At 37.5% G+C, this 26,879-nt stretch overlaps 1 protein-coding gene and 1 long non-coding RNA gene across 11 annotated transcripts in view; one reads left to right on the forward strand and one right to left on the reverse strand.

Moving 5' to 3' along the window:
* Nucleotides 1–836: 836 nt before the first annotated feature.
* LOC108962866 (uncharacterized) lies at nt 837–8,828 on the forward strand. The gene is made up of 3 exons (XR_001991586.3): nt 837–2,472; nt 2,596–2,713; nt 8,725–8,828. It is a non-coding gene; the product is annotated as an uncharacterized LOC108962866 (long non-coding RNA).
* A 3,500-nt stretch (nt 8,829–12,328) lies between these two features.
* Nucleotides 12,329–26,879, reverse strand: part of MEF2C (myocyte enhancer factor 2C) — a 133,233-nt gene continuing 118,682 nt past the window's right edge. For 7 of the 10 annotated variants that reach the window (XM_050986518.1, XM_050986517.1, XM_050986521.1 and 4 more), the window contains 3 exons: nt 24,914–25,043; nt 23,904–24,039; nt 12,329–17,040 (listed from right to left, as the gene is read on the reverse strand). In XM_050986518.1, coding sequence (XP_050842475.1) covers nt 16,719–17,040; nt 23,904–24,039; nt 24,914–25,043 — 588 coding nt within the window. In that variant the 3' untranslated portion in view covers nt 12,329–16,718. The remainder of the gene's footprint in view (nt 17,041–23,903; nt 24,040–24,913; nt 25,044–26,879) is intronic. The other 3 variants (XM_030236646.2, XM_018920562.3, XM_018920561.3) reach the window with 1 other exon arrangement.

Genomic DNA, 26,879 nt, shown 5'->3' on the forward strand with positions numbered 1-26,879 from the left:
ATAGTGCCAATGGAAAAACTACCCTTAGATTAAGGTATTTAAACCAATTACCCCTAGATTAAGTTTTAAAAGACTTAACTATCTTTTATATAGGCTTATCTTTCCATACTTGGCAAACAGAACAAATATGATGTACATTGCTTCTTCATAGAGTAAATACATTTTATTGTGTTCTTTCTTCCAGCTTCTGACTACTGGAAAGTAATTTTTCAGTTAGTAAATTACAGCTACAGTAAGCCAGAAGCTAAGTCTTGATATCCTCAAACAGGTGTATGATGAGAGCCTTGGCTTAGCTGAGCTTTCAGGTGGCACTGTTTGAATTTGTCTTACTGTGAGCATTCTCATTAGTGCTATCACTCAAGCAAGATTTTCTTAAAAAGTTAATTTCTAAACACAAGACAATTTTAAAACACAGGATATCAGGAGGAGATACTAAATGAGAATAGGTGAACCCCCTTTTTCCTCTGTACTTTCTAATACTGTAATCTTCATTACTGGTCTTGTGCTCCATTCCAGTAGCAATTGATTGTATTGCACACTGTACAATCTTCACACAATTCCCCTCAGCCTCTAAGGAAATATTTCTTCATTCTTTCTTTCCTTCCCTCTTTCTTTTCTGGGTGGGTGATTTTTTGTGGATACATGATCAATATCCCACCCCTGCTAAGACTCTAGAAACTCTGCTCTTTTGCTCCCAGGAGAGGCTCTGTTTCCCTGTTTTTCCAGAGGACCTTGTAGTGGTTTTGTTTGCTAATTTGAGATTTCTGAGCTAATGCACTAAAGAGTGTGGTTTCAGTGCTGGCTAATTACTAGTGCGCTCACTAGAATTTCTGCTGTGACATAGGATTAGGAGAAAGGCAAAAATTTTAAAAACTTTAGGCTCCAAACTTTAAAAGGGTATAAAGAAAAATTTACTGACAGTAACTAAAGAAAAAGTAGTAAGAATCAGAACAAAACCTTCAGGACACTCCTCCCTCTACAATCTTTTCTCACTGACAATGTAAAGAAACAAAACTTTTAGTCAGTTTACCACCTCCAAAACAGTCTTTCTTCAGTTCACTTAGGGAGAGAAGTCCTTCTTGTAAACAGAGACTTTTCGACAAGAAAACAGTTCTCTTGTGGCTCTCTCCACAAATAGCTGACCGGGGAAATGTCCACTTGTGAAATCCCTCCCATTTTCCACGAGCTTTTCCCACAGCTGTGTTTATGGGCTATGTCAACTTATGGGGTACAGTTTTAAAGATGAGCTGTTCAAAGGGAAAATTATCACAATTTATCTCTGAAATCATCTTCTTCCTGGGGGCACAGAATCTTCATCACTCTTTTTCTCTGTTCAAACTTCTCATAGGACCACAGCTACTTTAACATCTGCTCACTGGAGTATGGAGGTGATATCTACAATTTGAACACTTTCATCTCCCCACACCTTCATGTGTCATAGGGAAAAAAAAGTCCTTCTCTAGATCTTAAGAGGATTTCAGCTTAAAACTAAAGGCATCTCCTCATCCCTCCCATCTGGATGTATGGCTTCTTCTTCACTAACCTTGGTGTCTTCATGTTGCTCCTCTACATTGCCTGCATTTGTTCTTCTCTCTCACTCATGGGAGGATTGAAGCACTGGTAGAGTTAATATCTCGTCCAGGGCCTGCAGGTGGTCACCTGACCCCGGCCAGGCTCAGCAGCTTGCTGCCGGAGCTGAGGCCGGCGGGAATGGCTTCTCCTCCTCCTGCCCGGTGGTTATGGGACAATCTCAGCGGCAGTAGGATCCTGGCTGAGCCAGCCTGGCCCCAGCTCGGCCCTGCGGCCTCCGCTCTCCCGGCCCATCAGCCGATGGCGAGGGGGGGTGGCCCGGTGGGCGCTTCAGGAAGGGCGGCCCGGACCCGCAGCAGGAGCTGCCTGGCCGGGCCCCTGTTATCTCTACTGACCGGAAGAGAAAGAGGAAGTTCCCTGGTTTATTTCATCTTAAAACATGTTTTTCACAGAGGCGTGCACAGCTTTCCAGTGGCTGGAAGCGTTGCGTCACTTCCATGAATGTCTCCCAAGCAAAACCACCACACTAAAATAGCAAGAGCCATGGTAAAGACTGTTGGGTTTTCACAGTCCTTCAAGCGAAGCTTACAGTAATCTGCAAGCAAACAATATCCCGGCGCTGCACAAGATCTAAAACCTCTGGGGTATGTGATGCAGCAGCAGCAGAAGAACCCAGTCAAAGTTGAAATAAATAGGGCAGGAGATGCTTCTCCATTTCGGCGCCTTTATGAAAAGCAACCAGGTCAGATGAAAAAGCCTGATAAATCCAGCAATCAACACTCCCATGAGTGACTCGGAGTAGGAGGAGAGAGCAGAACGGTCCACTAGGAAAGCAGAGTTGGAAGTTGCATCCCCAGAAGCAAAGTGGAGATATAACTTCTGCTTTACTCCTTGGGGCGGCCGTCCAGGGTGCTGGCTCTGACCGACATTCTCCAGGTTATGGTGAGGGGTAACAAAGATTTTTTTTTTTTTCCCCCCAGCGTCTCTGCCGGATCTGCCGGATCCTGCCCCTGATGTCCAGACACCACTTCGATCTCTTAATTCTGTATTGGCTCATTGTTTTAGGGGTCCCTTGGGTTTATTTGAGGGTGGGTCCTGTCTCGTTGCATTCTGCGTCCGAGGTCAGATGTCTCCCCACCTCACCGTCCGAGAGGAGCCATCCACCCACCTGGCCGCAGGCAAGGTAGTATTGACAAAAAGGGGAATTCTCAAAAATAGTGAGTTAATGGCCGACTCTGAACAGTTGATTACGACATGCAGCTAACAAAGAGCTCTCCTCGGCCACCAGTCAGCTCCCAACTCAACTTGTAACTCTGCAACCCTTTTTAAAAAAATGGGTAACTCTTTTTTACTCATAACAAAAGTAATAATCTTACTAAAGGAAATTACTTCATAATTTAGGAAAAATCCTTGAAAAGCCTTGGAATTATAAGCAGTTGATTATAATTTCCATGTTTCTTCCTTCAATACCTTCTTTAAGATGTTATTCAACCTGGGAGTAAACAACAACATATTCAAACAGCATATCCAAACAACCTATCCAAACAGCAACATGTAGACTGACCATGAATTCTCAGCTAAAATTTTCCATTTAAAATTATATCTCTCTATAGAAACATGCGGCTAATTCTCTTGATAATAGCATTCTTTCCTAAATTCTGATAAGTTACACAGAAATATTACCAGGAAAAATTAGAAAGAGCAAACTGTCATCTTGTGTATCTGGCACATGAAAAAATAAAAAAAAAGACAAATTACAAGAAATTTGGGATATCACTTTGCATGAGGAAATATTTTGAAAAATTAAATTAATAAAAAAATTCTGTTACATTAAATCTTGTATCTTTTCTCTCCTCTATCTTAAAGTATGTTAGAAGGCAGTAAGCAACTCCCGAGGTCCAGTATAAAAAGTCATGTGTTTCAGAGTCAAGGTTCAGTGCCAGGTTCTGCCCTAGGGTCACAACAACCCCCTGCAGTGCTATAGGCTGGGGAAAGAGTGACTGGAAAGCTTTCGCTTTGGTGAAACTGATGAGATTTCTCTTTTCCTGGTGGGAAAGGACCTGGAGGTGCTGGTTGACAGCAGCTGAACATGAGCCAGCATGGGCCCAGGTGGCTGAGAAAGCCAATGGGATGCTGTTTTGGGTCAGCAAGAGTATGGCCAGCAAAACCAGAACAGAGATTGTTCCCCAGTACTGGGCACTGGTAAGGCCACATCTTGAGTGCTGCATTCACTTTTGGGCATCTCATGACCCAAAAGACACATGAGTGCTTTAGTGAGACCAGAGAAGGTCCATGAAATTGAGGAAGGGTCTGGAGCAGAAGTCTGTTAAGAAGTAGCTGAGGGAGCTGCAGAGGGCATAGCCTGGAGAAAAGGAGGCTAAGATGTAACCTTGTCCCTCTCTACAAATGAAAATATCCATACTGGATTTTCCAAATGCCCTTTATAAGGAAGGGCTTGAGAATAAGCTCTCACTGTTGCACATGGACATCAGGGTGAGTGATCTCTTTATCTCCAACTCCAACCCACTCCTCGCCCCGAGGTCAGCTGTTGGGGAAGATGAAACAGGAAGGCCTTACAAATATGATTGCCTGGCAAAAGATTTTGAGAATATAGAAACTATAAGCGAGATTGAAATTAAAGCAAGCTTTGAGATCCTTTAGTTACTTAACAACAGGAAAACAATGGTGTGGCTGGTTGAAGGAAATCCCCTTTTGATGAAACAAGACCCTCTGCAAGCAGGCAGGTCCAAGGGTCCGAGCAGACCCTGCCAACTTGGCAGAAGGGGTCCAAAGAGTAGTTTTTAGGGTCCGAAGAGTAGTTTTTAGGGTTTAAAATGTAGCACGGTATGGTAATGTAGTGATTCTTATAGGCTGTATAAAAATGCTATAGGATTTGTATGTTGTACTAGATTGGTTAGTGAGAATCAGAATATTCAACACAGAAGATGATTTACAGTATTGTGACGGAACTTTGCTCTTGCACTCTTGCTTTTACTCTTGCGCTCTTGCTCATACTCTTGCTCTCTTCCTCTCTTACTCTTACTTTTCTATGCTCTTAGCTCTTGCCTTTTACCTTCTTACCCTCTCATCCTCTCTACCCCTCTCTTCTCTTGGGCCTGCTCCGAGCTGCAGCTGGCAGCTCCCAGCTGGGCCCTGCACCCACACCCTTGGCAATAAACCACAACTTCCATGACCTGACTTCAGAGATCTCTCGTTTCCATCGCTCCCGACCGTGTTACCCCCCGTCTCGCCTACAGTCAATGTTACACAAAATCCCAGTCAGGTATCTTCAGGGAGTCTCCTTTGGTTGTAGCTTCTTTATACAGCTTTTGTTATAATGAGCAAAACTTTATATCAATGTTTGAGAAATTAACTATTTCAGTCTCTGACTGCTGCCCAGGGCAGCAGTGGAATCACTACCCCTGGAGGGATTTAAAATATGTGTGGATGTGGCACCAGGGACATAGACTTGGCAATATTGTGGTAAGGATTGGACTTTATGACCTTGGAGGACTTTTCCAGCCTTCCTTCCAGGGCATATCTACAGTACAGCAAAATGGGAATGGGAGAAGGAAGAGATTTTTTTCTTTTCTCCCATCAGAAAAGTGGAGAGAGGGACAGCTGAATGTTTGTTATGGCATTGCCTTCACTGACTATACCACTTCCTGGAGCCTATTTTTCTATGGCTTTCCTGTGACTACTTTTCCCTAAAATGACAGCTCAGTTGTTTCAAAAACAACTGTCTCACACTTTTCTGAAGCAGAAATAATTTTGTTTTCTCTGAGCCATACTGACACAAGATGGGTTATGTCTGTATTTTTCAGTGTTTTTAAAATAAAAAGAATTAAAGAGGGGAAATATTAGGTCTTTAATACATTGACTCGGGAATTTAATTGCAATGTGCATGTGGTATTTAATAGATGTGAGGCTCTGAAAAGCCAACAGTAGAAAGAAATTTCTATGAAAATATCAGGAGATGATTGATAGATATCTGTTGTATGTTGAAAGAAGAAAAGACCTGCAAATTGTACCAAACCATATTACACTTGAAGTATATCCACATTTTTTCCTGAAGATATAGAGTGAATTAGCCCCAAACACTTGACTGGAGAAATTACCTGTGTTTTCAGGAGGAAGGGTGAGCAATTCACTACATTCAGAAGTTTGCTGATCAGTCATTTTTGTTCTGCAGACTTGAAAATCTTAAGCCACTGTTTTTCCTCTGTTTAAGGTACTTTAACCTTTTAAAAGGTTATTGCTCTAGTATTGCTGTGGTAACTGCCATTGGTTTATTTGCAGGTTGATCTGCAGTTCTGCAAACTCCCAACCAATTGCTATTTACAATTGTGAGGGACACTTACAATGACATGAAAAATTCAATCAGGATTAATTTTACCACTATTTTAAAGTAACTTCTCTATTTGACCATTCGACTTTAGGACAGCTGAAATTCCAAACAGATTTCAGAAAGAGGGCACTGAAATGATGTTTGCAAGCTATTTTCTTGTACGCTTTTCATTTGTCCAGCTCTCTCCTTCTATCTGTTTTCTACCTTGGGACAAAGTCTGTTTTTCTGCAACAACTGAACAATTTGATAGACTGAATTGTTCAATTAATATTCAAGGGCTATAAATAGCAAAGAATTGCAGGAGGCTGTGTTTGGCTCAGCCTCTGCCTCTGCATGTTAAGGTAATACAGGACTGCTTTAAAAAATGATTGCTATATTTAGGTTGCATCTGTCATGATAATATCTCATGAGTTGCTATATTGCCCTCACTAAATGATTTCATAGTTAGACTATTACTAAACTGGACTATCTCTGTCTCAGAGATATAAAAACATATTTATGGAAACTCTGAAAATATCCCAGTCTATATGCAGAGATATTAGAGGCAGGAGAAAATGTCATCAACAGCCTTTGATTTTGATCCATGTAATATATCTGTGGAATTTTACTCAGGAGTTTCTGCACTGAATGCTATAATTCTGTATAGACTACAGTATATCCTTGCTAAGACTGGTCAGTCTGGATAAAGAAAGTCTGCACAGGATGGCTAATCCCGAGTATCCATTTGCATGCTGGTCTGATTGGCTATTTTTAAAAGTAATCTTAAGGTTTGACATGAGCACAGAATATATTTCCTTTAATGTCATTTTGTGAAATTTTATGTGTAACTGGGTACTCTGACAATGAACAAAGACTTCAAAGTGAACAAAGACTTAAAAGTGAACAAAGATTTCGCTTATCAACTGTGTATATATATATTAATAATTAAAGTTTGATTACTAATATTGGCATATTTATACTCACAAGCAGTTTTTTTCATGGTGGGAGCAGTCTTGTTGCATTAGCTGGCACTTTGCAGTCAGCTACAAATCTTTTGAGCAAAGTTCTGGTGTGTGCTTGAACAGTAGGCATGTGAAATTACAGACCAATGTTTGCATTCAAGTCATCGCTTTGTTTTCACTTCCTGTGTCTATTTTTACACAGAGATATTTTCTCATTCCTGCATGTGCATGTTAATTCTATCAATCATGCACCCTTATGTGTACCCTTGTGTCTGTAATTTATGCAGTTATTAATTTTTCCCTGGCTGTTGAGGAACAAATAAACAGCTGTATCTTTACAGTTAACAGTACAATTTTGTGTATTGCACAAAATTGGAAAAGCAGAATCACAGATTCATGTAAGTTTGAAAAGACCCCCAAGATTATTGACTCCAACCTTTGTTTACCACCTTGTCAACTAAACCATAGCAGTAAGCTCCGTCATTTCTTGAACACCTTTAGGTATTGTGACTCTACCACATCCCTGGGCAGCCTGTTTCAATGTTTAATAACCCTTCTCATAAGAAATTCCTCCTGATGTCCAATCCAAATCTCCCCTGACACAGCTTGAGGCCATTTCCTCTTGTCTTGTCACTGGTTGCCTGGGAGAAGAGCCCAAGCCCCAGGTAGCTACAAGCTCCTTTCAAAGAGTTGTAGAGATTGATAAGGTCACTCCTGAGTCTCTTTTTCTCCAGGCTGAACAACCTCAGCTCCCTCAGCTATTCCTCATATGACTCACACTTTAGACCTTCTCCAGCTTCATTACTCTTCTCTGGATTCACTCCAGCACCACATGACTTAATTGCAGGATCCAGAACTGGACACAGCATTCAAGGTGTGGCCTCAGCATGCTGTGTTGAGTACAGGGGGACAGCCACTGTACTGCAAACCACACTGTTACTGATGCCAGCCTTTGGCCTTCTTGGCCTCCTGGGTTCAACACATTTTGTCCTCGCTCTTGACCAGCACCCCCAGCTCCTTTTCCAAGCCAGCTTCCCAGTGACTCTTTTTCCAGAGTGCACTGCATCGGTTATTGTAGCCAAAGTCCAAGGTTTGTCACTTAGCTGTGTTGAATCGCATGCCATTGGCCTCAGTCCATCAGTCCAGGCTGTCAAGATCCATCTGCAGAGCTTTCCTACCCTCCAGCAGATCAACACTGCCAGACAATTTAGTGTTGACCTTTCTGAGGGTGGACTCAGTCCTCTTGTCCAGATAATATTGAACAGGACTGACCCCAATGCTAGGAACTGGGGAACACCACTTGTGACCAACAGCCAGCTGGATACAGCACGATTCACCACCATTCTCTGGGCCCAACCATCCAGCCAGTTCTTAACCCAGGAAAGAGTTCACCTGTCCAAGCCATGGGCTGCCAGCTTCTTCAAGATTGCAGTCACAGATAGTTCAAAGACTTTGCTGTGTCCATGCAGACAATATCCAGAGCTTTCCCTTTATCCACCAGGTAAGTGACCGGGTCAAAAAAGGAGATAGGGTTGGTCAGGTAGGACCTGCCTTTCCTAGACCCCTGCTGCTGATCCCCTGGTTCTCCTGCAGATGCCGAGTGATTGCACTCAGGTGCTCTGTTCTGTAACCCTGCTGGACACAGAAGTCAGGCTAACAGGGCGATAGCTCCTCAGATCTTTTCAGCCTCCCTTGGCTGAAACACACACACATCACACTGGCCAACCTGCAGTCATCTGTAACCTCCCCAGTTAACCAGGACAGATGATAAATGATGGACAGGGTCTTGGCAAGGCTTTTCTACCAGCTCCCTCTGTACCCTTGGATGAAACCTATCCGGTCCCATAGACTTATGAATGTCTAAATTGCTCAGCAAGTCACTAACTACTTTCTCTTGAATTACAGGGGGACTATTCTGCTTCCTGTCTATTCTTCCTCGGTCAGGAGCCTGGTTTCCCTAAGAATAACAGTCTTACTGGTAAAGTTGGAGGCAAAGAAGGCATTAAGAACCTCAGCCTTGATCTTGTCCTTGCCGACATGGTCCCCCTTCATGTTCAATAAAGCATGGAGATTTTCTTTGTCTCTCCTTTAGTTGTTGATATATTATAAAAATATTTTTTAAACATCTTTCACACCAGTGATTGACCAGATTGAATTCTAATTGAACTTTTTCCTTTCTAATTTTCTCTCTACATGACCTAATGATGCCTTGTATTCTTCTCGAGTTTCATGCCCCTTCTTCCAAAGGTCATAAATTCTCCTTTATTCCCCAGAGTTCCTCCAAAAGCAAAGCCATGCTAAGTGACAGATCTAGATCTCGGCTGATTATGTGTACTGAATGCTTAATTTGTACTGCATTAATTTCCAGTATTGTAAAATCAATATGCTTAATCTGAAAAAAAGGGTTTGCAAGCAAAATTAGGATGGTTATATTACCTGATGTCTAGACACAAGAACTGCCATATCAGAACAAAAGTCCACTTAGCTCATTATCTTTTCCCTGACAGTAGTCTGTAAGGGATTTTCAGGGGGAAGCATTCTAGAATGCTTCTCATTTTCCAAAAGTCAGCCACAGAAAATCTTCCTTTACTCTAGCTGGGCACTGTAAGTGTATCATCATACTCAGGATGTTTGCTTCCACAATCCTTTATGGGCAAAAATCCCACTACTCAATTGCATGTAACATGCTTATCATATGCCCTTATGAACCTGCTGATGCTTTCTTTGTATATATCCTGTGCTTCCAGTGTTTCTGAGAGAGAGCTCATTAGTATTTTTCTGCAGATCTGCTATGTCCGTATTAATCACACATATACTCTCTCATTCATGTATTTTCCAAGTAGAATATCAATATTCTATGTAGTTTCTCCTTTCAAGCAAATTAGTCTTCTGCCCATCTTCTTCTGTATTCAGAACAGGCAGAGTAGTATGTATTAGGTGAAGTATTCCCACTGTAAAAATGCAGCTGTAAAGGATGTCATAATGATAGCTAACTTTCTAACTTTCACTTTCCTAAAGAAATGCTACCATAGCGTAAAGTGTTGCAAAAAAGTGATTTGGGCCTCATGCTATGCTGCATTTTCACTGTGAGACTGATAATCTTAGCAACTTTGCAGAAAATAATTAGCTAGGCAATGTGCTGTAAAAACAAAATCATAATTTACACCAATTATGTTTATCATGCAAACACACTACATTTAAGTTTTATCACTTCTAAGTTTTCCTACACAGTTAAGTCTTCTATTACATTATTTTATGTCTTTGGTCAGAGAAGTAAACCTGCACAGCTAATGGTGATCAACACCTGCTCCTAGAAGGAGGCAACATTTTGTAACCTAAAAGAACTTATGGATCATTGTCTAGATAAATACAGACAGATACTTCAGGCTGAAAACTTTGGGCAGACTATGAACAAGCCACAGACAGAAACACAAAGAAGACAGGAAGGACAATTAGAACAGCACTCTTTGCGCCTTTCAGAAGTAATGAACTCAGTTGAAATTCAGCATTCACACAAATATTCTCAGCCTTCAAGTGTCTTTAGCAATCAAGGGGATCCAGAATAGAAACAAAGCATTCTACAATATCTGCTGGAAGAGGAGGAAGAAATACCAGCAGTAGAAAGATTACTGTTAACCAAAATATCTGCTCACAACACTGTTACCTTGGATGTGTCTAGATGGACTGCAGAGAATGCAGTATAGATTTACCTGTTGCAGGTGCTCTGAATATTTAGTGGAAAACATTAAGTACAATACACGAATAAAAAAATGTAGCCCTATGACTAAGCAGTCCAAATGTCCCAGAATCAGGAAATCCAGAAAACTGGAGTTCCATGTATCAGTTTAGATGGAGCAGTTAACCTTGCTGCACTGGTGAATTTCCAGTGAATTAAGGAGGAATAGGTTATATCCGTCAATAGAGAGGAACAATGTATTTTTGCTGCTTGTAGACTTAATGATCTGTTTGTTTTAAAATCACTCCTCCTTGCTGTTCCTTGGATTCTCTCACTGCCAGTATTTTACCTCTGGAAATATAGGCATTGTGTTGGAGAAAGGGTAAGGTGTGAATGAGCCCCATTGCTTGCTTGCTCTCCTTAATGTGACATATGCATCAACTGTCTCAGCATAGTTTCCTAGTTTTAAAAAGGTGTTATGTTGATTTTTGCTAAAGAAAAGAAGAAAGCAATTTTCAGGGAAAGCAAATACTCTGGATCGAAAAGGTATGTGACTTAGTTATTATTTCAGACTGTACACTTCACAATTGCTTTTAGGATGACATATGTGAATCCAAAGTGAAAAAGGTTATTCAAAGAATTGTTAACCCCCCCACTACTGTTTCAACATAACTTCAATAATTGTTTATAATAGAGTTCATAGAATTTAAAGCAAAGTAATTAGGATGTTTATGCTTATTTTTTTCCAGAGAAGCAAATAACAGAACAAAGTATATAACAGACTCTAAGTAATTTCTTTTTCCAATGCAGGTATAGCATTATCAGTATAATCACATAGATTACTACAAGATGGAAGACTCACAGATAAATCCTCTAAGATAACTGCATTTTCAGAAATATTTTGTTCATCCTAACCAATGATGCAAAAAAGCTATTTACTTGTACAAAACACATTCTGTAGTAAAATCGATGGCACTTAATCTTAGTTTTAGCATCTCATTGCAAGGCTGTGCCCAACACTGCAATACTGATAATATTTCTCTTAAAAGAAATTTTTATGAAGAGGAACAGCACAGCACAGTTCTTTTCTTTCATAAACCTATTTAGAAACTAGGCTTTGTAAAGTTATTTTTGAAATTGTAACATTCACCAAGCACCTTAACTTCTTAATGGTTTGTCTGCTTCTGGCATAAAAACACATCTTTTTGAAATAAAGTGATTCTTTTATTCTCAAACTCTGAAACTATAAATATTGTTTGGAAAACCCCCTGTAACTCCCAATAAACAAACAAACAAACAAACAAAACCCCTAAGCAAACAAACATTCTGAGAAAAAATTATAGAAAAGTGAGTAGATTCATTCTGACACAGTCCTTATGCAGTTTTGTTAGAGAGTATAGACAGAGTGTAGATCAAATGATATATGATTTTGACACAGAACACACTTTTTTTTGGAGGTTTTTTGCATGATTGTCCCCATGGAGAGAATTCACAGGATGTATATATGGGAGTTTAGATTTCATGTCAGTTAACTAAGCACCTGAAAGCCAGGCATTATTTCACCTAGCTCCTCTGCTAGAGACAGATTCAGATTCAGATGGCCTCATTCCGAATGACCCTGACTCCAGAGCAGTGATGGGGTTTCCCTGACTTGGTGGGGTGATGTGTGCCAGAAAAAATTGCTTGGCTTTCAAAGCAAGCACAAACAATTGGTAAGGGACCTTGAGACAGCTGCTGGTAGTTAAAGTGCTGATTCTTTTAGGTGTTACATTGTGAAACAGTGAAAACTGAACACTATTTAAATTAATAAAAAAATGCACAACAGACGCCATATCACTAAGAAAGCCAGTAACTTTACTGATTTGTCTGCAAAATACAATTATACCTTATTTCCAGCAGGAGAATCTTTTGAAATTTTCCCATTTTTGTTCACTACAGACAGCTGAATTAAGTCCCTTGAGATACACAGATGTGGTTTAACTTAGTTATAACATCTTGTCATCTAGTGGCGACAAAGTCCAGCTTATGCCGCTGTGAGTCTCTACTTTAATATTTGTTGCAAATGCTTGTATGCTCCCATTTACAAGCTATTTTATTATCACCATTATTTTATGGAAGCAAATCCCCATGAAAGAGAAGAAAAAAAGAAAAAAAGGATACAACAAACCATCTGAAGCAATCCAAGTGTAATGCTGTGGTAACCCAGGTCTGATATTAATTACACAAAAGACTTTAGTACTGCATTTTTTATTTTAAATTTTTTTAAAAATTATTTTCTTAAATGACCTTTTTTTTTTTTTGAATCAAATAGAGGTATGGATCAGTCTGAGGTATGAGAAGGGAAGGTAGAAATGTAACATGTGACTATGAAAATAACCAAATGGATACTTTTGATGCAGAAAGTCTGTGGCTCAAAGCTTGGATTGCTCCACATCTTTGGTTAAAATATATTAACAAAAGCCTTTTATTACATCTACAGTCTGAAGCGCTCTAACAGACACCAGTGTTCCATCAGTCCTTCAAGAGACCTGTAGTGGCAGGAAATGAATGCCATATAACTGATGACTTCACAGCAGATGGCACAAACAGGAACAGATGAAGTATGCCATGTTTAGGCAACAGCCTTTATTGAGGTTTCAAGTGGCTTTTAAAAAATTACAAAGCATTTACCTTCAAGGTGAAGGAAGAAGGAAAACAAACAGCTGTTAGACTACAGATAAAAGTGGGTATATAGGATTGCAAATACAATACAAAAGGGTTGATGTCCTTGAAAACAGCTTATGAGTTCTATTCTTATACTAACTTTACCTGAAAAAGATTTGAGGACAACAGCTAATTTTTACACTAATCATTAAAAATTCCTAAATTCCTCTTCTGGGAAAAATAGAAGCCATTTTGTTATAAAACACAATTTTTGAGAGACACTGAAATGAACAAAGCTTTACTGTGAATGGCTCAATGCATACAATATATATGTTGTGCAGATAGAGTATATCATATAATTGTCACCAGCAATTAAACACTAACTGACAACACCTTTTAATAGAGATTAGCTTAGCTATAACAATACTTGCAGGTGTCTAGAATGCCACTTCAGGTGTTTGAACTTACAATTAAGAATGTTGCCTAAAACATCATATAGCATGGGTTAAGGTAAAGTAAATGTTAATACTCTTTCAGGGCTCTGCCCCAAGCTCCTTAAATACAAAGGAATCACACAATAAACCCAAATTAGCTTTTGCAAATACAATAAATGGTAAGATACAGATAAAGGAACAAGAAAGGTAGACAGTTATAGTTTACAGAAAGTGACTTCACAATCAAAGTTGTGCTTCTTATCATTAGATCAGTTTGCAAATATGCATTATCCCCCAAAATTTTGCCAGTATAAGTTAGTTGCCTTCTGCAGCAGGAACAAGAGGGCTGACTGGCATTTATTTTCATGTGATTCAGTTCTGTTTGTGTTTATACAAAAAAATCACTGTCAGAGTTAATATAAATTGCCCAGGCAATACTTTTCATGCTACTTTCTGCTTGCAGTAATATTATACACTGCATCTTCATTAAATGATAACTTTCATTTTTTCATATGTTGCTGAGGCAAATCGCAAAGTAAACTATTAATATGGCTATTCTTAATATATCAATAGACCAAATCCCCTTCCCCACTGAGAAGTTTCTACTACTATACCAATAAAATTGTATTTTTTCTTGAAATGACAAGGTATATTTGTGATACATTTGCATATTTTTGACACACTAAAGTTTAAAATTCTCAAAAGAGAATATGCGTACAGGTTAATCTGAGGGTGAAGAAAGTGGTTTTTACGTTTTAAAATTAATTATGGGCCCCATTTTACCTTTTTTTGTTTTGTTTTGAGTTTTTAAATTTATTTTTGGGCTTTTTAAAATATGCGTATCTTTGTTTACCCTGCAGTTTGCTACACGAGTAAGATGGATGCATTAGTAGCACAGTATTCTGCTTAAAGAGTTTCTAGATTATGTACTAGCCCCTGCACGGCTGAAAGTGCCTGTAAGGCAGGCTTCTGTAAAGTCATGTTAAGTGAAGAGCCTATGTCCTAATGCACACTGTGGTGTGATCATCATTCTCTACTACAGAGAGGTACACTCCATCATTGAGCAGTGCACAGCAACTGCATGTATCGGTGGAAAAAGAGTGTGGATTTCACTTCAAAGTACTTTGTGTTGATGTTTCGCTGTTGCAGCTGTATTTTTCATCATAATGTCAATGAATGTAGTTGAGACCTAGAAGGACTCTAGAAAAAAGGAGAAATATTACTCTTTTACTATGGCACTAACATTTTGCTTAAACACTTTTCCCCTCCAACAGAAAGATTAAACTGAAACACTTGAATATACCATTTTTTTCTAATAGACGAGAGGGACAAAGAGGGACTTAAAGAAAATGACACATTCCCTCTGGTCAAGCTATCTTAGTCAAAGGAACAATATCAAATATCAGGCTGGAGAAAATGTGGACGCTGTATGCTGAAGCAAGTCCTGCTCCGGTGTAAACACACAGGGAGTGTTGCTCAACAACGTACCCCTGTGAGATGATATGACTGCAGAGGTCCATGAGAACCAAGGACCAGTTGGCCAATATTGCCCGTGTAAAATCAACTGATTTTGAGCCACCCTTTAACTGATAATCTCTTTAAGAGTTTTGTCTGTGAGAGAGGGGAGGAATCTATACAACTTTTGTGCTGATCCCTCCCTTTGCCTCTCCCTGCTGCTTCGGCACATATTTACCTGCACTCACATAGCTTACAGCCGTTAGAGCTGCACATTCAATTCAGACAGGCAGAATACCAGCTTCATTAATGAGAAAGGGCCAGGTTACGCCACTTTGTCATTTAACCCATGGAGAACTACAAGATACGCAGTACATTACGTAATAGAAGGGCCCTTAACTTGTTACAAAGCACAAAACAGCATGAAAGAACTAATCAGTATATACAATGGATGGCAGTTCACTCAACTGATTGTAAAATGCTGTATTAAAATGATTTAAGTTGTTATACTATGGGTAAAGTCTAATTGTTTACAGATCAGTCTTTCGGCAGCTGACTTTGATCTGTAAAATGTACACCCACTAAAAGAAAACTGAAAGAAAATAGTTAAATGTGCAACTGCACAAATATAATTCCCCACTATCAAGAGAACAAAAATTATTACCATAATTATTATATATATTAGAAAGCTATACACAAGCATGTTAATTTCACAGATTTTTTTTTAAAGATTCTTAATATTTTATATAATTAGAAATACACATTTCAAAAACAAAACTTCTGCAAAGAGAAAACAGTTATCTTGATTAGCAAAGCATGGAGTTCCTCAAGGCTTAGGGTAGTGCTTTCTATACAGAAAGTCCTTTTTGCTTGTTTCTTCAGGACTGCTTAAAAGATTAGCAAAGCTACCAAGGAAAAAAGAACAAAGTTTGGCTTAAGGAAACTACAAAAGCCACAAATGCTTTGCAAACTCTGTCTTACTTTTTAATATGAAAATAAGCAAAATGTAATGTACATATTTTTATACTTTTTTATTTAATAAGTGATGCAGACCCAGAATTTTTGAAATTAAATATGTCAGCCCTCGAACTCAACATTTCTATAAGTATGGTCCTCTTGAAATGGTTTGATCCTTTTTAACTGAGTGCCATACTCTAACAAAATGCCTGAATGTTTGTGAGCATTTTCAGTACGTTAGGTGACTCAATCTCTCTTTCTAGCATCAATTCATGGCCACCCAACTGCTGGATCTGTCAAAACATCTGTACATTTTCTATATGTTGCATAACAGCTGCTTTCTCTCTCAGTAAAGATCTGCCATTTCTGGCAAATGTTTTCATTTTGTCTATTTACATGTAAATAACGTTGAACCTGCAACATGACACTATCTATTGTAACATACATTTTGCAAGGGAGCACAACAGTGAAAAGAAGTTAACCTTAAAATCTATTTTGTACAAGTGTTCTGTTGTACAACTCAAGTGCTAAGCTTATCTCAGCATTTCTGTTTATCCTTATACTGCATCACTGAGGCAAGTTAAAAGTACTTTTACAAAACAGAGTACCTGACTTTTTTTTCACACACGGCACATATAATGCATATCGACCCTTCCCCCCTCCCCCCTCCCATTAAGGTATAGCACACACACACTGCAAGAAAAAAAAATCCCAACTAATAGGTCATAATGTTATCATGTTGCCCATCCTTCAGAGAGCCGCATGCGCTTGACAGAGGGGCTTTCCCTTTCGTCCGGCGAAGGTCTGGTGAGTCCAATGGGGGAGTGGAATTCGTTCCGGTGATCTTCTCGGTCACTTCCATCGTAGGAACTGCTACAGCTGCTCAAACTGTCAACAGGAGATCTCCCCGCCTCATGGCGCGTGTGCTGTTGGTATCTCGATGGTGTGGTGGTACGATCTCTAGGAGGAGAAACAGGTTCTGACTTGATGTTGAGGCTTTGAGTAGAAGGCAGGGAGAGATTTGTACTCTGAGATAAATGAGTGCTAGTGCAAGCTCTGTAGGAGGAAAGGAAACTCAGTTACAGATGGAGGAGGCATGGAGCCCCCAGATATGCACAAACACTCACATGAAACACCACTGTAAAGGCTTGCACAGGATCAGCACATGCAGAGATCATGGGGATTGCTGTCTGAGCAGAATTCATGAATTCTAGGAGATGATAGCACCACAACAGATGTGGTCAGCTTTAGGGGGACAAGCCCTCAGTTTGGAGAGAGGTCTCACTTTCAGTCTCTTTCTCTCCTTTTTTTAAGATCAAGTGTTATCTCAAATTTAGGAAGGTGAGCCTTTCCATTGTTGGAACCACCTTCAGGTTTTGTGTAACAAATACTTGTGTGTATGCATCAGCTGAGATGGAAAGCATGGCTTTCTGCTGGGTTTAATCCAATTAATTTGAATGCACACAACTATTTTTATTGTGGTTTGATTTAGCATGTCACCTCAGATGCAAAACAGAAACAAAAAAATCTGGTCTGGTAATTTTTATGCTTTTCAGAATAGAGTTGAAATTAGTGGTCCTAATATTGACATCAACAAAATGGCATAGGCAGGCAAGGATTTAGATATGATTTTAGGGTTTAAATCCATAAATCTATGATTTAATCCGAAGGCATTTGGATAAACTACAAAAGAGAACCCAAGGAATAATAGAAGATTATAGAGGACTACACTGTTTGCCCATACAAAAACCAAGCTCGAAGGATGCTGCTAGCAGACAGACTGCTATTCTGAAACTTATTTGAAGGTATGCTAGGTAAGTATTCCAAATTTTTCCTTTCTTTTCTTTTCTTTTCTTTTTTTTTTTTTTTTTTTCTTCATTTTTTGTGCATTTTTTTGGCAGGTAGTGCCAGAGGAAAGATGAAACAGGCAGGGAGGAGAGTGAATACTGAGAACACACTTTGTCTCTGTGGGAGAAATGAGATTCTTTTCATCTGCACAACATTTTGTACAAAAGCACCACCTCCTGGCAAAACCGGACTTTTCATTATTAAAACAATTTCCAACATCCAGTTCCCAATATGTTCCACTTCAGCGACCATTTGTTAAGCTGAAGTTAGCGTCTTACCCAAGAAACAGAATTTCAAGGTTTCTATTCATGAGTATTTATTTATACAGGGGTAGGAAGGCAATAGGGGGAACACTTGACTTCACAAGATTTTAAACCTAAAGGGATATGAAGGCATTTTTAATGCAAGAAAGTGTAATATTGGGATTTAGAAGGAATTCTAAGAATGTAGAAGACACAGGTAAGTTTAGTGTAGACTTTTAACTTTACTGAAATACTCTACTTTCCCTAGGGTGTCATCAAATGTGAGCTGAGTATTATTCAAACAACATTTACTACTACTTTGTTAATTTGTTTTTTTCTTCTGACAGATTTAAAATAAAAATGTATGGCTTCAGTATTGAATAATATCCTCTGATTTTATCAGAAATTGCTGCAGTGTTTAAAAATGAATGGATCTTGTTAGAAAAGAAAATAGCATGTTCTACCTCCAATTTTTTCATCGATCCTTCCTTCCTATACAGACAAATTTGTCAAATCTGCAATGAGCCCTTTCCTAAGTTACAGTGTTCATAAGTAATAGCCTTCACAGTAAAAAAATGTAACATTTTTCTTTTTTAAAAGTGGATATTTTCTTTGTATTACTTTCTTAATATTAAATTAACACATATAAGAAACTGTATATACAAGACTTTGCCATTTCAACATAGTGAAATATTCCACTTTTCCTGAAAACATGTGAAAAACAGTCCAAAGAGAATCAAATATACATTTCTTTTTTTTTTTTTTTCATTTCCTTTGACTTTATTTTTGCTTTGCTTGAGAGGTTCTAGGACTTCACCTGAATAAATAGTTTGTCAGTTTAGTATGATTACTTATGATTTTACATGCCAAGCTTATAGCTAAACCTGAAAGTTCTATAAAAAAGGATGGTGGAGCCTAGAGAATTGATTTAGAAGTGTTTTATTTGAGCAAGTGACATGCCACTTTGCAAAGCCTGGGATAATTAAAAAGGATTAAAAAAGGACAAAAATAATAATCATATTCAGACAAATTTGTTCACATGGAACATACTTGCATTCTACTGTGTGACAGAATCCAAAGGAACAAATCTCCAGGGATAAACTGAATTTCCATGATACAGAGCTGGTATTGCTGTACTGGAATATTGTCTTTTTAATAATGCCTCAGAATTGAGTATGAGAACGCATCTGTACAGACTTTTCTACAGATTCCTTGTGAACCAGCATCGGTACTACATCATAACCTGGCATAAAAATTAATGGCAGTTTTATAAATTCTTCAGGTTTATTTGAGTTTTGAATCACTTTTTTTTTTTTGGTACATTTATAAAAGAGTAAGAAATCATTTTGGCAGGTCAAGACTGAATTTCTGAGTATAAAACAATATTAAAACAATAAAAAAAATTGTAGCACTTATTTTGATTCACCTTTTTTTCCTTTCAAATATAGCCTTTTGCTGCTGAAAGTATTTCTGAAATTTAATATATTTTTATTTTATTATAATTTGCAATACTTCATTAACATTTTCTAAAACATTTTTATGAGAAGCTCATCTAAGCTAAATCTGCATGGGAAACATACTGTTACATATATGTGAATGGTGAAATAATAGGTATTTAGCTGCAATCTTTAAATATATACTCTAAACAAAGGATTGACCTCTATTTAGAATGAAAGGTGCACAGCAAGAAATGAGAATTTTGTCTGCCGAAAAATGATTTAATTTCCTGTATAAGTATGTGTGGGTGTAGAAACAGCTGTTTGCACTTAAATATATCAATGCATATTTTACACTGTTGCTTCATGTAATTACATGAATTGGGTGCAAGCATGCCCTATTGTAATCATGTGAAACCTTCACTACATTCCCTGGTAAACGAACAGGTTTTGGATGTAGAAAACCTACTGAGAAACTAAAGAAAATTATTCAAAGATTTGTGTACAATTACATATACTGAATAAGTGTTGGGCAGTCCACTTATGCAGACATTATCACCTTTTCCCACATATTGTAGGAAAACATTTCATTTTATGGGGACAGTGAAGAAAATTAATATCTTAACTTGGAACAGCAGTACCTCTTGAGGCCAGTGTAGTTAAAATATGCATTTTATTCAGATTATGATGGCCACATGGAGAAATGCTGCTTCCTTTCTAGTTTCCACATGGAACATCTACACAGGTCTGCTGTATGAGAAGTGGGGTAGCAAGACAGTAACATGAGCTTGGGATGATGACACCTCTGTGTGCATCTCCTTCTGTGTGATTCTCCAAATGGTATTGAAGCTCAGCATGCGCAGGTAGAAGTGCAGGTCTGAGTAAGTGATGAGTGAGGACATGAATATTGACCATATATATTTTTCTAGAGTGAGAAAATGGTCTATTGAAGGAAGGGAGGCTCATGCACCTTTCTCTTACACCCACTCTCACGTCCCTAAATCAGTTTACTTCCTCATATCATATAATTTTCCTAAATAAATACATGTTTAGGACCATTGAAAATTCATGGTCATGTACTAATTTGCATCTAGGAGAAGATATTTTTGACTTACTAACAATTCAACTTTTTCCCTCCTTTCTATATATATATTTTTTTTTTTAGTTAAAAGTTCAGAGGTTCTTAGGATTTTTTTAATACTTTTCTGATCAATGTAAAGGCAAAATAAGAATTTCTGTGTCATGACATTTTGTTTAGCTCTCACATGTTAAGGTTACACTTTTTAAACAGGAATTTAAAAAAATATAGCATGAAACTGAGTTACTAAAACATCTTATAATTGTGGCACAAGAAAAAAAGCTCAATCTGAAATAGGTTTTTATTCAAAACAAGGGAATTGGCAGAACTGATACAAATTCATTAAACATGATGTACCTGTTTCAAAATTTTTCAGTAAAAATAGTTTAATGGAGACTATTTTCCTATGTCTAGCTATAGTTATCATTTAATAAAAAATAATTGTATCTAAGTAATAATCTTTCTATATAAGGGTCACAGAACAAGTCAACATTATGCATGAATTTGGACAGCTTTTTATTCATGTAGTTAGAAGTTTGGAGAAACTTCTCTTACATAAATAATTATTTATACAGAAACACCTTCAGATTAAATATTGTTTCTCTCCCTGCATTCATATTTTGGGAAAGTGAAAACTTCACCTGTGGATGTTACTTTTAGATGAAAAGATTGTCTCTTAGGCTAGGAAATGTATATGCAAGAGAACATATTCCATACGATGGATTTGTGCATAAAACATTTTGATAATTTATTATGACATTTGGAAAGGACTTCCCTTCTGGTTATCAGCAATTAACTTCTAGTAGTCTTTTTGATACATGTTAAATAAGAAGTAAGAGACTTTGACATACTATTCAGGCCAATCCCAAAGCTTTGGGAGGGACTGATTTTCAGCAGAGTTTTTGTATGGATTTTTTCCAGATGTATGCATTAAAAGACCATGAAAATACTATTCTGTTTTTTAACCCAAAAATTGAAAAGTCTGGTTTGTTTTAATGTCCCAGTCCTGTCTAAACAGCCTCTACAAGTCTAAACAGGCTCTACATTGTTGTGCTGCTCACCAGGCTTGGGAGAAAGCCAAAAGCTGCACAGACAAGGAAAGTGAACTACTCCCATGCCCTCACATATTTGCCCCCTAGTCCACCAGCACTAGAGTGGCTCCTAATTCCACTCTAAGTCAACTTGAAGAACTAATAGCTTGATTGCAGAGATCTCCAGTCACCTCCCAAGATGGTTCTGACAGTGCTACTGAAATTACTGAGGACTTACCTGGATCAAGATAATACATCTAGTCCTATCTTATTCTACTACTATTCACATTCTTGTCATTCATTGAGGAAGCAGAGCTGATTTTCACCTTTATACTTGGGTGAAAAACAAAACCTGAAGGAGACCTTGAGTGTGTCTTCCATTAACTGTTTTCTTACAGGTTTTTATAGCCTACTGTTAACAACAAGCATCTCACTGCCAAACCTTTTCAGCATATGACCCCAATAAGCACTGAGATTTATGTTGTCAAAACCTTTCCATATGTGTTTTCTCAAGCATGTGAATATGACTGTAGTTTTGTTTAATTTTTAAAATCTTTTTGCAAATTCTAAATCAGGTTGATATACACTGGATATGTGCTACAGAATTTCAAGTTTTTTAAGTAATTCAAAAGTTAAAACAGATGCTCTTGCATGTAGAACTCAGTGAGTGTGATTTTCTGCAGTGATAGAAGACTTCTCCAGAACTGTCTGTGAAGCAGCTTTCATAGCTGAATTCACTTACAAATAACTCAAAGAGTAATAAGAGTAGCAACACAGAATGTATTCCAGAGCTACAGACAGTACACTTTGACATTCTGTGATATGAATCAGAAACAGATCGCTATGTGTGACATATCTGAAAAGGCATGTAGTTTAGGAGTTAATTTATACTTTTTTTTTTTGCTAACCAAATAGCCTTATTACATTCCTTGGTATGGTGCCAATTGTTTATACAGTGATACCTAACACGTGAGCTTTCAATTTATTTGAGAATTCATGATTTTAGTTGTACAGTAAGTCTGAATGCTGACCCAGAAGTAGTGCAAACTCACAAAGAAAAGTATAAGAGAAAGATATTAAGACTATTTTTTTCTAGCACAAGTATTTCAGTTGTATGTTTTTATGACATTTGTATCTATATATACTTATTTATATAGAAATGAGGTTTAAAAAATTTGTTTCCTTTGAAACATTTCTATAGGTCTCCTTAAAAACCCAATCAACATGGTAAAGATATTAAAATAAGTTACAAAAAATGGTCAGATAAAGTAGAAGGAGAATTTTGAAGTTTAAGGCACATTTAGAGTATTAAATTGCTCCACACTATGGCAACAATCCCAAGGAAAGAAAGTGCATATGTGGAAGACCTCTTTCTGAAAAAAAGATTTTAATTTCAAATGTATATGAATTAAAATTTTTCCTCATAAATACAGTCCTCCTGTTTTCAGCTTCTATTTTTATAGCTAAAGCTTTTAAAATTCCAGAATGTCTAACCATACATTAGGCTACTGTGCCACACCAGTGCATGCCTATGGTCTTACTCAATAGAAATTGTAGATATCAAAATATTTGAAAATCATACACCTGTTCACTTCAAAGAGCCAAGAGGTTGCTTGTTCAGGTGATTTCCCTGTGTGAATTTTCACACTTCTAAAGATCCTGAGGTGACTGAGCGCTGTGTTTCTCTGAAACTTGAATAAGTTGTAAAATTAGCCGCTAGAGGGCAGAAATACCTGAAGTCCTCAGCACAGGCACATCACAATGAATTTTGTAAGCTTACAGTTCTTTGGCTTAATCATGCTATTTTCTCATAAAAATCATCTCCAAATAAACTTGAATTTCAGAGCTGAGCAGAAGGGAGCATGTGATAATTATATAAGGTTAAGGCTTAATCTCGGGTCAATTAATTATGTAATCTTACTATATTAAAATATCTAAAAAATTTTCTTACTGTAAATGTTTGTGCAACAGTAACTGGAAATAAAAAGCATAAATACAAGATATGAAATCAGTACAATATAGATGTTTGGTTTTAATAGTGAAATAAAATCATATTTAAAGGAATAAAAACTAAAACACACTGAGAAAATGCCATGAACACAAAATATTTAGTTGTAGCTCCCTAGCAAACTTTCCATGAATTGCATTGTTTCAGTTTTGCAAAATCTCATTTTTATACACAGTAGATATGTTCCGGTATGTTATCTTGACGTATTTCACATTTGGAATTACTGGGGAGACTGAAGTTATTGTAGGACAGTAAAATAAAGATAGCACTGCTTACCCCAATTGACTGAGGGCAGATGGTGGCATGTTATGTAGGTGTTGCTGTTGCCAGCCAGTCACAGAACCAAGATGAAGAGCACTGGCTGTATTAAAACCAGAGAGAGATGATATATCTGCACTACTCAGAGAATATTCTAGATTTGAAAACAGAAAGAAAAAAATTAAGAGAGAATTAAAGAGGAAGCAATTAAACAACAACTAGTCTAGTAATTTTCATGTCACTTCGTAAGCCTTTTAATTTTAATTACACCAATCACATTAAGCTGCAGCAGAAAAAGTAAATCTTCCTCTTCCCTCAACTCATTAACTTGGGAGCAAATAATTCACTAATAATTATTCTGTAATCTAGCAGGGTTTTACTGGGTCTGGCAGATCTAAAACATTCTTAGCCTGTAAATTCACCATAATTACAAAAAAGACTGTCAGAAAGACTTTGGTTACAGTCTTCCTTGCAGAAGTCTGCAGGCAGTCTGCTTCTGAACAATATGTGTGTTCTAAAAATGTCCTGGATCTTTGTCATTGTGTGCACTCTGTACAGGAGCAATACACAACAGGAATTGTAATGATGCCTTGAGGTTTCATTTCTGCACCCTCTCAGGTAGGAAACTGTGATAGCCAACAGAGTTACTGAACTCTGGTTGGAGATAGTAAAGCTGCTTATTTCCACTACCCTCATGGCTTTAGCATGGTGCACTCAACTGCATGAAATTATATCCAAGGAAGAACAAGAACTGTTAACTGTTTTAAGGTTGCTGGGGCTTTTTTGGATTTTTTTTTAATTAAAGCCAATTAAATAAAGCCACCAAATCAGTTTTACTTCAAGCTTTGAAATAGATACGTCTGAAGTTAGTGACAGGTGCAGAATAAGCAAATGTAGTGTAAAGGCATAACAGCTATGAATTTTTCAGTTTCTCCCAAAGACCATTAGCTGATTCATTAATATTGAGAAAGACACTTATCAGCACCTTGCTCCCTTCCCCATCCTTTGCATCCTGCACCCATACTTACCGGTACCATACGTTGTTGAGATGGCTGATGGGTATCCTCCCATCCCTTGCCCTGGTAGAGTAGGAGTTGCTACGGAAACCACTGGAGTAGCCAATGACTGAGCAGACTGGGAGTTATTTATCCTTTGATTCTTTTAAAGTAAGTAAAATAAACATATTATTGACCAGTTTTAAGTCAGGTGAGTGTATTTGCTTTCTGGGAATGTTTTGTGCATGAAGAATACAGGCTATTACAAACTTCTAGAAATTAAACATTTAACATGTGGCTTTGATGAACTCTGCCAACCCTATAATTTACAAGCTTTCAAGAGACCAGTTGTCACCATAGTAACCCATTACATCAGTATCTCCTAGGTAACTGAACTAGTAAGACTGCTTTTATTGTGGGTAGAAGAACAGATCATGTGAAAAACTAATGAAATATATGAACTCTATTCCCATTGTTTTCCTTTTCACTCATATAGAAAAAAAAAACCTACCACAAAAAACAATGAAACCCAAAAAGCCAATGATAAACCCCCAAATCCAGCTCTGCTGGGTTTTGAAAGTGAGATGCACCCCCAGGCTGAACTCTGAACTCTTACCAGGGGATGGAGCTCTGACTACTTCATTTTTTGTGCAATAAAAAACACTTCAAAGCTGTTGGATTGCACAGCAGTTACACACTTATCTTTAACTTCAGGGCAGTAGGTGTTGCACTGTAAGAATTAAACTAGAGAACTCTAATTATGTGAGTGGCAGGAAAAAGGGGCTAGAGAGTGACCAATAAAGGTGGCTGTCATAAGGCTATCTTCAGCAACATAAGTTTACATGCTCTACATGCATCACCAAAAGGAAGGCTTAATTCTTGCATGCTTAATTTGAACATGTGTAGCAAGTGCATCTGGCCTTCTACTGCTATATTTAAAAAATTGCCTTGATCTTTTTGTTCACAACATAGTTATTTTCCATTTTATTTCAACCAACATTTTACCTACATCATAAGAATAACTAGTTTTTTTTCTTTGTTATTAAGATGAACATCATTACCACTTACCAGAAGCAGATCAACATCCTCAGACTGATTGCATAGGAAAGGAGTATTAAAAATTAGTAAATATAAATATTTACCAGGATTTAGCTTAGGAAATATTTTCATATCATAGGGGCAGCAAATTAAACACCTCCTGAGCATATCTTGGAAAAAATACGTCTCATAGATCTCTTATTTGCCCTCCTTCTAATGGACTGTTTGACTCAATTGTAGGAACAACTGATCCAGTTTTCAGCACAAGAGTTTCTCCAAGAATTCATTTGTCTTACACAGTCCCATTGTTTGCAGATTGTTATGCTGTACCTGACCACTCACAGAGTCTCTTGAAAAATATAATTTTTAACGGGCTTGGAGTAAATAATTTGATGCAGACAGCTTGTCACTGCCTTGATCAACTTTGAGTATTGCCCTGTAGGACTATTTGTAATTTTATGACTTAGGATGTAGCATTACATTTATGGATAGCTTTAGTTTGATGATTAATTTATTTTGCATCAAGCTGAAGAAGCCAACTTGGAAGTTATTTTATAAATGTTTTTTATAAAATATAAAACTGCATCAGTTAAATTACTATCTTTTTAAATTAAGTTAATTTTTAATGTTAAATCACTCAAAACAGCTTTACTTGGAAACACTGGTGAACTTTTGAAAAGCAAGTGCAAGACATGGATACAGTACCTTCCCAATTCAGCCTTCTAGCATAATATATTGCCTAAATTTCACTAGTCCTGGCAGGAGATACAGAAATCTCATATTCCTTTTTCTCTTGCTCTACTTACTGCCGCTTATCATTACAAAAGTTGGAGCTCACAGTAATAGGGCTCAAATAAATTTATTACTGTTAATATGTCATCTGTTAAAAGTTTGTGTGGCTAATATTTAAGAAAAACATAATAGGTTAGAGATGCTCAGGGTTAAATTTAGCCTTTATAAC

The sequence above is a fragment of the Serinus canaria genome, chromosome Z (assembly GCF_022539315.1).
Source record: "Serinus canaria isolate serCan28SL12 chromosome Z, serCan2020, whole genome shotgun sequence".
Taxonomy (NCBI): Eukaryota; Metazoa; Chordata; class Aves; order Passeriformes; family Fringillidae; genus Serinus; species Serinus canaria.